Below are 13,801 nucleotides of genomic sequence, written 5' to 3'. Positions count from 1 at the left end.
CTATATTAATCTTTCATCTCGAACCGACAAAGTAAAAATGTAAATAAGCCATAAAACGATATTGATGCCATCAAATTTGTATATGTTAAGCTTTTTTAAACATTGACATTTGTCATTAAAAACAGATATAGGCCTACTCAAAAACAAATTATTGAATAAGCCGTCTGCAATACAGCGTATTAAAATTATCTCTATATAAAGAAGTGTAAGAGGTTATACGTCACGAGGATCGTGCGTGCGTCTACTTAACGAGTCGGTTTCAAAAGCAGTGCGAAAATCTACAAAGACCAAGAGGATGAAACTGTGTTTGGTTCACGTTTTGGGGACTCTGTGCATTGTCTTGATGATGACGATGACAGACCATCAAGTGGAAAGTGCGGTGATGGTTATGGGTAAGTATGGCTATTTTCATCAATACCAAGTTATAGTTAGACGCCGAAGCAGCCCGAACGAACGACTTGCCCAACACGTGATTAATTTTTTTCTCGCGTCCTCTCGTCTAATCTCGTCACTCCGGAATAGAAAGAGGTGACCCATCGACTTTAAACGGTACTGTGTCGAGGTAGATTAAATGCCAATAATTGAATTTATTATCAAAAATGTGAGACTTTGCTAAATGGTTTAATAATGATAATATAAATTAATAATAATAATAATAATAATAATAATAATAATAATAATAATAATAATAATAATAATAATAATAATAATGATAATAATAATAATAATAATAATAATAATAATAATAATAATAATAAATAATAATAATAATAATAATAATAATAATAATAATGATAATAATAATAATAATAATAATAATAATAATAATAATAATAATAATAATAATAATAAACATAATAATAATAATAATAATAATAAACATAATAATAATAATAATAAACATAATAATAATAATAATAATAATAAATAATAATAATAATAATAATAATAATAATAATAATAATAATAATAATAATAATAATAATATATCTTTATTGTCCTCAAAATAGTGGCAATTTGTAATTTGGTTACACAGTTACATTTATTACACTACAATATTATTGAGTACAATCCTAACATAATATATTGAGATAGACCCACTCACACATATGCACACTGGTAACATCGTAGTCATCGTCACCATCGTCGTTATCAACAACATCATCATCATCATCATCATCATCATCATCATCATCATCATCATCATCATCATCATCCTCACAACCTCCCTAATATTTCCGTTACAATCCTTCACTTCCACCATTCATTCCCCTATATCACCACCACCATCCTCATCATACTCCATATTATATTATTTTTTTCCTGTAACGAGCTGTAAGACGGAAAGCTTTGCTTTGATATCCCTCATCAGAAAGACAAAGATCGTGTTCTCTCTCTCTCTCTCTCTCTCTCTCTCTCTCTCTCTCTCTCTCTCTTCGCCTCTCTCCCTCTATGTTATTTTCTCTCTTCCGCCCTCTTCCTTTCATTCTCTCCTCAAATCCTTCTTCCGCGAGGACGAGAGACGCATGCGCACAACCAACATGACGTTCTCTCTCTAATAACTTTTCCGCCGGTGACGTCACAGACTATGGGTGACGTCCAATCAAGGGACGCTCCTCTTCCGCTATTCTCATTCCCTATACATCCTGCTACTAAAAATGTAATGCCACCTTATGATTCAAAATGTTATCTATTCATTTTTTTTCCTCCTCTGGAGGACTGGTTACCTACTTCCGATGAGTTTTAAACCACAAGAGATGAAGGTGTGACGTCACGACTTCCATTTCCCATTTGAACCAGAATCCAGATGACCCGACGTGACCCCAATGCTTGGATTGGTGAACTTTATCTGATTTTTGGGTTCTGTTTGTTTTGTTGTTTTTTTTTTTTTGTTTTTTGTTTTTCATATTATAAATAGTATCCGCTTAGCTAAGAAGCTCACAACATTGCCATCCGGAAATATAACAGACCAACACACAAAACTATGTTTAACCATGAACTTTTTTAGTATAGTTAATACAGTTTAATGAGAATTACTCATAAAAGCGGTTGGCAAAAATTAATAACAAAGACCCGAGTGACGTCATCTTCGTTCTATTTATAGCATGTCCCGAGGACAAAAAAGACGTGGAATCTTGGAGGCCAAGCATGCAAACTTGTGAAAGGTGTTCATGTGACGTATACAAGGAGACTGCTTCATGCGCCGGGTAAACTCTCTCTCTCTCTCTCTCTCTCTCTCTCTCTCTCTCTTTCTCTCTCTCTCTCTATCTATCTATCTATCTATCTATCTCTCGCTCTCTCTATCTCTCTCTCTCTCTCTCTCTCGATCGCTCTATCTATCTATCTATCTATCTCTCTCACACACACACTCTCTCTCTCTCTCTCTCTCTCTCGCTCTCTCTCTATCTATCTATCTCCCTTTCTTCAATAGATAATGTAGAAACTATAAGTGTAAAACAGCTGCTCTCGCTCAAACTTCCTGTCTGGATCCGAGTGTTCGTGCAAAACCAAATAGCGTGATGAGAATTTCCACGCGTGTGGTATGACATCCGCTTTCGGATCGGATCGGAAGGTCTTGAGATCGAGCCTCGCTCGGCGAAAAGTTGAGTCCTTGGAAAAAAGGCTCTTTACTCACATTCTCTCACCGTACTCAGTTGTAAAAGGAGTACCTGGTCCTTAACAGCGTTGTCTCTGTCTGAAAAAAATGTAATATCGCCTAATAGGCGTCATGTCTCTTTCTGCATGTTACGTGTTGTTGTCGGTCAGGGACCATTTGTAAAGCGCTTTGAGCACGTTTAATGGATATTGCACTATGCTATAAAAGCTCAAATTGTCAATAACAAAATAATATCAATTCAATAAATCAATTCAATAAACGAAGACAGAAAATGTGGACGTTTCTAACGACGAATATGGTTCATTCATTGCGTTTTGTTGATAAAGGGGAAACCCGCAACAACCATGTCATCTCTCTTCGTCTATAAAATTGAAGCTCTCGTTTAATTTCCTGTTTATATTTTTCTGGGGTTTTTTAAAATTATTTTTTTATTTAATTTTTTTTTTGATTGTTTTTGTTTGTTTGTTTTATTGGTGTTGTTGTTGTTGTTGTTGTTGTTATTGTTGTTGTTGTTGTTGTTGTTTGTTTTTTGTTTTTTGTTGTATTTTTTCGAGCTTGAAGCAGCATCATATTCACCACACTTGTTTAAGAAAAATCCCGCGAATGTTTAAGCTTCAAGTGTCCTACGACTAATTAATTAAAAAGTGATCATTACAAAAAGCTAATAAGATTTTTTAAAATTCCTCCCCAACAAAGCTGTAGCAGTTGCTGGTAACAACAAGATATGAAGTGAGTAGAAAAGTGCCAGAAGAATAGAGAATAAAAAATTTTCGCGGCAGGTTTGAACCTGCGACCTTATTAGTACGACAACTCCGCCTGGCAGGTGAGAGCGTGACTCTACCGTGTGAGCTATCCACGAATACAGTTGCTGGCATGACTACATTCAATCCTAGGGACATTCTATGGATAAAATCTCACACTGACATTGAAATAACCTTCCCGGTGTTCTAATTCTAAAGCGTTGAGAAGAGTGAAATCCATCACATGAATGATGTACATTTTCCCATGATTGATTCAAGATTTTAAATCTGAGGGGTGGGAGGGGGGGGGGGTAGTTGTCTAAGTCACTCCAACTGTTGGCCTTAGTGAAATATATCAAATGATGTACATTTTGCCATAATTGATTCAAGATTTTAAATCTGAGGGTGGGGGAGGGTGGTGGAGGGTCTTAGTCACTCCAACTGTTGGCCTTAGTGAAATATATCACATGATGTACATTTTGCCATAATTGATTCAAGATTTTAAATCTGAGGGTGGGGGGAGGGTGGTGGAGGGTCTTAGTCACTCCAACTGTTGGCCTTAGTGAAATATATCAAATGATGTAAATTTTGCCATAATTGATTCAAGATTTTAAATCTGAAGGGGGGGGGGACTGGGGATGGAGGGGGGTCTAAGTCACTCCAACAGTTGGCCTCAGTGAAATCTATCACATGATGTACATTTTGCCATAATTGATTCAAGATTTTAAATCTGAAGGGGGGGGGGGCCCGGGGGTGGAGGGGAGTCTAAGTCACTCCAACTGTTGGCCTCAGTGAAATATATCAAATGATGTACATTTTCTCATAATTGATTCAAGATTTTAAATCTGAGGGTGGGGGGGGGGTGGAGGGGGGTCTTAGTCAATCCAAATGTTGGCCTCAGTGAAATCTATCAAATGATGTACATTTTGCCATAATTGTTTCAAGATTTTAAATCTGAGGGTGGGGGGGGTGGAGGGGGGGGGTCTTAGTCACTCCAACTGTTGGCCTCGGTGAAATATATCAAATGATGTATATTTTGCCATAATTGTTTCAAGATTTTAAATCTGAAGGGGGGGGGGCTGGGGATGGAGGGCGGGTCTTAGTCACTCTAACTGTTGGCCTCGGTGAAATCTATCAAATGATGTATATTTTGCCATATTTGTGTGAAGATTTTAAATCTGAGGGGGTGGGGGGGGGGGGGGGTCTTAGTCACTCTAACTGTTGGCCTCGATGAAATCTATCATGGGACGTGGGTTTGTTTTGTTTTTTTTATTTTTGTTTCTCGTTTTTTGTTTTGTTTTGTTTTTGTTTTTTTTTTTTGTTCGTTTTTTTTGTTTTTTGTTTTGCTGTTTGTGTTTTTTTTTTGGTCTTTTTTTTTTGTTTTGTTATTGTTTTTTTGTTGTTGTTGTTATATTTTAAGATGATGTCAGTATCGTTTTATAATTGTCCAATTGACAGTTGTGGAGCACAGTATCATGAACCAGACTGGACAAAAGTTCAAGACTTGACCAAACCTTACCCGAAATGCTGCCCCAGGTACATACGTCCTCCACAACCGACACTGCCTGTGTTAAATCTGGATGATTTCCTCAAGAACAACAAGAAATAAGTGTGACACGTTGGCCTAACTCTCTCCTTACCAGTCATTTTTGGGGTTTTCCCCAAATCGTCACACCCAAAAACACAAAAATAGAATTTTTGAAAATTCAAACACAATAGCAGGAATACATATTAATTTTTTCCCAGCACCAGCAAAACGTGTTCTACAACACTGTTAATTGTTGTTTTTTTTTTTTGTTTTTTTTTTTTTTTTTTGAAGTATGGCAAACATTTTTCTTCAAATTTTGTAAAGTACAAAAAGAAATCAGGATATGAAAATGTTGCGTCTATTTGGTCTAGTGGTATGACATGACATTCGCCTTCAGATCTAAAAGTCCCGGGTTCGAGTCCCACTCTGAGCTGCGCATAATTGAGTCCTTATCTTTTTTTTTTTGTTTGTTCGTTTTTTGTTGTTTTTTTTTTTGTTTTAAGCTGTTATATTCATTTTTGTTCATTACTTTTTACAACCTACAGCTTCTAGCATCTTACTATAACAGTTTTTTAATGCCCAAATTGGCTGCATGGATGTGACGTTTTTGCTATGGTTGGTAAGGAGATGGCTAATCTACACTTCTTTTGAGAAGTTATTATCAAGATACGAAATAATAAAATGAAATAATAACTGTGAATCGAAATCCTTTGTCATTGATACAATCTATACTATCCTACATTAATATGGGATTCTTTCATCTCTTTGTATTTATTAAACGAGTTATTTATATCGTGCCCAAATAACACAAAGAGCTTGCGAGTATGTGTTATAACACGATAAAAATATAAAGAGTTTAATAAATACAATGAATTGAAAGAATACCTTTATTCCACCCCTCCAAGTAAGATTATTCGATATTTTGTAACCAAATAGTATGGTAATAAGTAATAGTACTTTCATTTACCATAATTTGTATCCTTCTCCTTATGATTGAATGACAATTTGACCCAAAATTAAAACCGCTGGATTTGTATTCATGCGCACTAAAAGATCATTTTAAATAGTCTTCAATAGTCGTAACGTCACTTCCTTCCTTATGACGCATGGTAACTTAGTAACAATGGCTCTAAACTATCGGAACAATGGCGGACGCCGGTATGAAACATTTCCCAAGCGAGCATAAATGCGTATCCAGAGGGGGCAAAAAACCCATAAATTTGATCATGTTTTGACTTTTACACATTCTGATCACAAGGCATATGAAAAGTTCTAGCCAGCATGAAGAATAAAAAGTAAGGATTTTCTTTGTTTAGAACCAAGATGGCCGCCGTTGCCGGGTGGCGTGACATCAGACTACTGAATCCAATTACCAATCAGCTGTCTTTTACACCCAATTTCACACCAATAAAATGTGTGAAAATATGTTGCAAAATAGTTGGAACAAATTGTTTATTCAACGCGTTCAAAGCATTATTCAACGATTAGATGACGTATTTACTAAGAAATGATAGGGTTTTCCCATGAGAGGCCTGGAATAAAATAATATCGCTTCTCTCAGAGCCATTAGGCCCATGGAGATGGAGTTTATCCCGGTTTCTATAGTGTTAACGGGCAATAGCAATGGTCAGCTACCCTACACAAAATTTACTGTATTACTGCCCATGATGCCTGTTGACATGCAGGGCAGCAACAAAGGAACTCCATCATCTCCCTCTGTCAGTGGCCAGCATCTTCAGCGAGCTCCTCTTCTTCTTCTTCTTCTTCTTCTTATTCTTCTTCTTCTTCTTCTTCTTCTTCTTCTTTCTGTTTACTTTCAAAAAATTTTAAGCAGAAAAAAATTTAACGTGTGTTTGAAACAGTTGCAAACAAAGCAGAGAGAATAATGCAAGAAAATAACTGTCTAGCACAATTAATTTCATTCACACTTTTTGTAGAAGTCGAAGACGATTAAGACAAAAGTTGGGAAGATTGAGAAGCTGTAACTCTGCCCGCTTATTGTGACATCTAAAAAGCTATCGTCGTGTTCATCTACGCCAGAATAGAAAGAGAAGGTAGAGACAGGGGCGTTGCTCTATTGGTTGATTTGATGCCTGGCACGGCCCCATCTTTTAAAAATGGATTACAGCATTTTAAAAAAAATAAAACTGAGAAATGGTATATTATACCACCTCTTACTTATTTCAGTAAGTCTTTTCTTTAAATATTTTTCTTTCTTTTGCATTTACAAATATAGAGTGTTTTTAGTCATTTTCTTCTGATTCTGGCACCACCTTTTACTGTAAGCATGTCACGCCACTGGGTAGAGGTTACATGCTATAACACTTTATGGACACCTACTACAGTACCAAAATAAAAGTTCCGTCCAATGACGGGTGGGTGGAAGATCGCCTCTCAAAAAATTCTCCTTATAATATAAGATCCTTCGATTCATGACCAATCAACGACTGGTCGTTTTGACAGCTCATTTGTCAACAGTCATCATTCATCCAGCGACATCAATAGAGATGAAATCATCCCTTGAAATATGGATTTATGCAGACCTTGCAAAAAGACGGTCCACGTAACATGTAACATCAAAGAACACCGTTGACCGAAGGTGGTGAATGGTTGTTTAACACCAGAAGCCCTGTATGTAATTGTTTTTGGGGGTTTTTTTGTTGTTTTTGTTTTTGTTTTTGTTTTTTTTGTTTTTTTGTTTTGTTTGTTTTTTTATGTTTGTTTGTTTTTTTGTTTTTGTTTTTTGGTGGGGGGGGGGGGTTGTTATTTTGTCTTTGTTTGGTTTTTGTTATTTTGTTGTTTTTGTCGTTGTTGTTGTTGTTGTTGTTGTTGTTGTTGTTGTTGTTGTGTGTGTGTGTGTTTGTGTATGTATGTGTGTATGTATGTATGTATGTATGTATGTATGTATGTATGTATGTATGTATGTATGTATGTATGTATGTGTGTGTGTGTATGTGTATGTATGTATGTATGTATGTATGTTATGTATGTGTGGGTGTATGCATGTATGTATGTGTGTGTATGTGTGTATGTATGTGTATGTGTGTATGTGTGTGTGTGTGTCATCATCTCAATGCTCATAAATTCCTTAGTTAGGCAAGACTCTGAGTCCCAAAGCGTGTTTTAAAATAAATATTTGGAATTATCCGAGGTCCATCATCGTGCTCGTCTTAACGAGATAGAATGTGGACAACGAATGCATTGTGATATAATAGCAACGGTGGGGATAAAGATGCTCATTGGAGACCGGGGCAAACTCCAAAGTCTACCCTTCTCTTCTAATACTATAGACAGCAATAGGAATCAATAGTCTGATGTCACGTCCGCCCAGCAACAAGCAGCTTGGTTCTAAACAACAACAACAAAAATCGGTACTTTTTATTCTTTATGCTAGCTAGAATTTTTTTTACATTTCATGTGATCAGAATGTATAAAAGTCAAAACACGATCAGATTTACAATGTTTTTTTCCTCTTGATACACTTTTATGCTCGTCGGAGAAGTATTTCATAAGGGCGTCCGCCATTGTTCCGATAGTTTAGAACCAGTTACTAAGTTACTATGCGTCATTACGAGGGAAGTGACATCACGACTGTTGAACCCTATTGTGGAATGCATTCAACTAGTCCAAATGGGAAATGCGAATTAATAGGCTGATTACGGATTTTATCGGATTCAAGATGCGCTCACCTCTGGTCGTTTAAACTTCGAGATAGATTGCTAATAAGGTATTTGTGCGGCTATGTGGTCTAGTGGTATGACACTCGCTTCCGGATCGGAAGGTCCTGGGTTAGAGGCCTCGCTCGATACATCGTTGACTCCTTGGAAAAGGCTATTTACTCACATTCTCTCACTGTACTCAGGTGTAATGTGTACCTGGTCGTTAACAGCGTTGTCTCTGTCCGAAAATTGTAATATCCCCTAACAGGCTTCATGTCCCGTGTTAAATGTTTAGTATTGCATTTGGCCATTGACTCCTTGTAAAGCGCTTTGAGCACGTTTAGTGGATATTGCGCTATATAAAAGCTCTTTTAAAAAAAAAGAAAAGAAAAGCTCAATGAACAAAATAGAATGAATGAAATTCTTTTTATTTATCCAAAAACGGAAAGTTGAGGATGTCTTTTGTGTTCATTTCAGGACAGCGCAGCGCCACAAAGTGAACTAGAACGAGGTGACTTGCTCAAGGCCTCACGTTCGAGTCGAACTCGGTACTTTTTGGGTACGACACACAGACCACACCACTGTGCCATTCTGCTATGTTCAAAGTAGAAATTATGGTACAATAGCCTTCAACAGTCATGACGTCACTTCCCTCGTAATGACGCATAGTAACTTAGTAACTGGCTCTAAACTATCGGAACAATGGCGGACGCCATAATGAAATATTTCTCCGACGAGCATAAAAGTGTATCCAGAGGAGAAAAACATTATAAATATGATCATGTGTTGACTTTTATTCATTCTGACACAAGACATATGAAAAGTTCTAGCCAGCATGAAGAATAAAAAGTACCGATTTTCTTTGTTTAGAACCATGATGGCCGCCGTTGCTGGGCGACGTGACATCATACTATTGAATCCAATTGTCTCCTTTTATAAGCAATAAGCACGGCACTCGTATATCAAGCAGAGTACGCCTATCGCCGCCTTGTGCTTATAATCGGATTTGAATTTCATTTTTTTTTTTTTTATTATTGCTAAGTCTATGTTCAATGCTCATAAATATTACAGCACAATAGCTTTTTCCTTTTACTTTTAGTTTCCAAATGTATACATATTACTTTTACTACCATGAAACATTTAACTTATGCACGCCAGGAATGTATGGTTATTATTCATCGCCTTGAGCTATCGGCACGCAAACAGTCAATGGGACCCAACGATGGGCGGGGCTAGCCAACGGTCGTTTGGATCGTTGGGAGCCCGTTATGAGTGGCAACCATGGCCAACTAGAGTACTATAGTTACGTCATGGTGGCAACGCAACTTCTCTAACACTGCACATGCTGAAACACTTCCTACTTAATTGATTTCAAAATAGAGCTTTAAAATTGAGCTTTATATAGCGCAATATCCACTAAATGTGCTCAAAGTGCTTCAGAAGGGGTCACTGGTCAACTGCAACATTTAACATGTAGGACGGGACATGCCGCTTGTTTGGCGATATTACACTTTTTTGGACAAAGACAACGCTGTTAACGGCCAGGTACCCATTTTACACCTGAGTACGGTGAGAGAATCTGAGTAAAGAGCCTTTTCCAAGGACTCAACTATGCGCCGAGCGCGAGGCTCAAACCCAGGACCTTCCAATCCGAAAGCGAGTGTCATACCACTAGACAAACATAGCCGCACATATCGGGATATTTGAGTCGAGTGACCAGCATAAAGTGGTCAAACGAGGCACGGAAAAAACAACATGAAAAATTGTTTACATGGAATAAGGTCCCAAAATCATTAACAACCCAACCCTTCGAAAATAAGCCAATGAATGAAAGGCTACATATTTCGATGAAAATCGCAATTCACCACGCCCAGGTGAACAGACAGTAAGAGCTCGATGACCACGCCCGACCTCAAAACGGCATTTCACACAGTGATCATACGGGCTATACACATCGTTGACACCTTTTATTCCACTAAGTATATGTGACCCATCGTCTGAAAACGGTATTATGTCGGAACGAACCATATATTTAAAAGCCCAATTAAATGTTAAATTGGTCAAAAATATAAATTGTTGGCATCCTAAAACGTGGTATCCATTCTCCTCAATAAAACATAAAAACTCAACAACAAATCCGATATTTCTGGCTATAAATTCAATTTTCAACATCTTAACCATCCCGACTTAATACCGTTTTGAGGCGAATAGTCACCTATTTCGATGAAAATTCAGCACGCCCAGATGAACACAGTAAGAGCTCGATGACCACGCCCGATCTAAAAAATGTCGCTTTTCTTGCGGCGCTCCTGTGAGGTGTTTATCGGGCAGGCATTTTTGGATTTCATCCCGGTAAAGACATTTCACGCAGTGATCACACGAGCTGCACACACATCGTTGACACCTTTTATTCCACTAAGTATATTTATTTTCATACCCAATTTTATCCATTATTTCAAAATCCGCAGATTTCTGCAGAAATACTTTAATTAACAACCGAAAGCTTCTTCTTTCTTTTCCTTTTTTTTAACATGTCGAATTTCGACTTCGTATCTGGCGCCAAGACATACCAAATACTCTTCAGGCGTCTGTCTGGATGTAAAGTGACGTATTAACGTTTTTACTGGGGTTTTTTTCTTTTTCTTTTTTTTTTCTTTTTTTTGTTTTTTTTTTGTCTGTTTTTTTGTGGGTTTTTTGTTTTGTTTTGTTATTTGGTATTTGGCTCTTTTTGAAGCTGTTACATTCATCTTATACAGTATTCTTTGTAGTCCAGAACTTCCTGCAGCTTATGTATTCATTTTAAACATTTGTGACTTAGTCATGGTTACGCAGTTTAAGTATACTATAAACAAGTATTATTATTATTATTATTATTATTATTATTATTATTATTATTATTATTATTATTATTATTATTATTATTATTATTATTATTATTATTATTATTATTAATATTATTATTATTATTATTATTATTATTATTATTATTATTATTATTATCATTATTATTATTATTATTATTATTATTATTATTATCATTATTATTATTATTGCAAACGATTATTGATCATCGAGCACTTACACGGTCTGTTTACCTGGGTATTGATGTATTGCGTAACATCCGCCAGCCAGATTAAACATTTATAATCTCTTTATACTCTTATTAACACGATTTAAGTGGAGATCTCTTCATAAAAATGGCTAGCTAAAAACAATAACAAAAAGATGAGTGACGTCAATTTCGTTCTATCTATATAATATTTGCCGGATGATTCGGTAAGATCAAATTTAATGGATTTTACCCACCCGGCCGGTATAAAATCTCAATCTTACTCCACCTTAGATCCCAGTTTCAATCTTGCTGATGGAATTTTTAAAAGGATTCCTTTTTAAAAAGTAAATAAATAAGTCGGAATTTAAACGTGACCGAAGATGAACAACCTAAAAATGGATGGATGAATTTAACGAGCACCCGTTTGTTTCGTGAAAAATCTCGACCGGGAAAAGCTATGATGATGAAAGAAGAAAATCATCAGTCAGCAGTAGCTTGTCCCATAGGCGAGCTATAGTGGGACAAAAAGCCAGCTGGGGGCGTCACCCCAGCGAGGCACAAGCTAGCACAAGTGAGACAACTTTTTTTGGCGGGTTAAAGTGCGCATGCGTCAATGCAGAATTACCAGTTTGGCAAAAAAAAAAAACGATTTTAACTGGGTTTGATGGTTTGGTATTTGGGGAGTCTTTTGCTAAAATTAAGTGTAATTTTACCTAAATGATAGATAATTATAAAGTATTCACCGCATGACAAACAATGAGAATTTTTTATTTTATTATATATGCATTTTTGCAAAAAAGAAAGCGATATCTATAATATTTGTCCTTTTTTCCAAAAGTAGTATGGCATGTTTTATAAGAATAATCTCACAACCCCGGCATATCTACCCGCCCTTTTCAATCTCAAGATGGTAACAACAAGATATGAAGTGAGTAGAAAAGTGCCAGAAGACAATAGAGAATAAAATTTTTTTTCGCGGCGGTGGTGGGGTTTGAACCTGCGACCTTATTGGTACGACAACTCCGCCTGGCAGGTGAGAGCGTGGCTCTACCGTGTGAGCTATCCACGAACACAAAAATATTCGTTTCAAACCCAAGTCATTTCTAGATCCCTCTCTCACCCACTACTGAGACCACTGATTCGTTCGCCCACCACCATCGCGAAGTATTTTGACCAGCAGTTAAGCTTAATAGCCAATATTCTCAACACAAACATATAACATAGAAACGATTGAGACATTGAGTATGCTCCGGTGTATGGGGTGAATTTTTAATTCAGAAAAGTGAGTGGAGCAGGCACTTGTGTTGGTAACAACAAGATATGAAGTGAGTAGAAAAGTGCCAGAAGACAATAGAGAATAAAAAATTTTTCGCGGCGGTGGTGGGGTTTGAACCTGCGACCTTATTGGTACGACAACTCCGCCTGGCAGGTGAGAGCGTGGCTCTACCGTGTGAGCTATCCACGAACACAAACATATTCGTTTCAAACCCAAGTCATTTCTAGATCCCTCTCTCACCCACTACTGAGACCGCTGATTTGTTCGCCCACCACCATCGCGAAGTATTTTGACCAGCAGTTAATATTCTCAACACAAACATATAACATAGAAACGATTGAGACATTGAGTATGCTCCGGTGTATGGGGTGAATTTTTAATTCAGAAAAGTGAGTGGAGCGGGCACTTATGTTGGTAACAACAAGATATGAAGTGAGTAGAAAAGTGCCAGAAGACAATAGAGAATAAAAAATTTTTCGCGGCGGTGGTAGGGTTTGAACCTGCGACCTTATTGGTACGACAACTCCGCCTGGCAGGTGAGAGCGTGGCTCTACCGTGTGAGCTATCCACGAACACAAAAATATTCGTTTCAAACCCAAGTCATTTCTAGATCCCTCTCTCACCCACTACTGACACCGCTGATTCGTTCGCCCACCACCATTGCGAAGTATTTTGACCAGCAGTTAAGCTTAATAGCCAATATTCTCAACACAAACATATAACATAGAAACGATTGAGACATTGAGTATGCTCCGGTGTATGGGGTGAATTTTTAATTCAGAAAAGTGAGTGGAGCAGGCACTTATGTTGGTAACAACAAGATATGAAGTGAGTAGAAAAGTGCCAGAAGACAATAGAGAATAAAAATTTTTATTCTCTATTGTCTTCTGGCACTTTTCTAGAGAATAAAAATTTTTATTCTCTATTGT

At 37.0% G+C, this 13,801-nt stretch overlaps 1 protein-coding gene across 1 annotated transcript; it reads left to right on the top strand.

Annotated features, from left to right (window-relative positions):
* The first annotated feature begins 210 nt into the window (after positions 1–210).
* Positions 211–5,585, top strand: LOC144959900 (uncharacterized). The gene is made up of 3 exons (XM_078892743.1): positions 211–392; positions 2,105–2,207; positions 4,816–5,585. The coding sequence occupies exons 1-3, from the start codon at positions 296–298 to the stop codon at positions 4,964–4,966; spliced, it is 351 nt and encodes a 116-aa protein (XP_078748869.1). The 5' UTR covers positions 211–295; the 3' UTR covers positions 4,967–5,585.
* The last annotated feature ends 8,216 nt before the right edge of the window (positions 5,586–13,801 follow it).

This window comes from Berghia stephanieae, chromosome 14 (genome assembly GCF_034508935.2).
Source record: "Berghia stephanieae isolate SIO BIC M18660-M18661 chromosome 14, UCSD_Bste_1.3, whole genome shotgun sequence".
Taxonomy (NCBI): domain Eukaryota; kingdom Metazoa; phylum Mollusca; class Gastropoda; order Nudibranchia; family Aeolidiidae; genus Berghia; species Berghia stephanieae.
The sequence above is the reverse complement of the archived record's forward strand: the minus strand, read 5'-3'. Positions and strand labels throughout refer to the sequence as shown.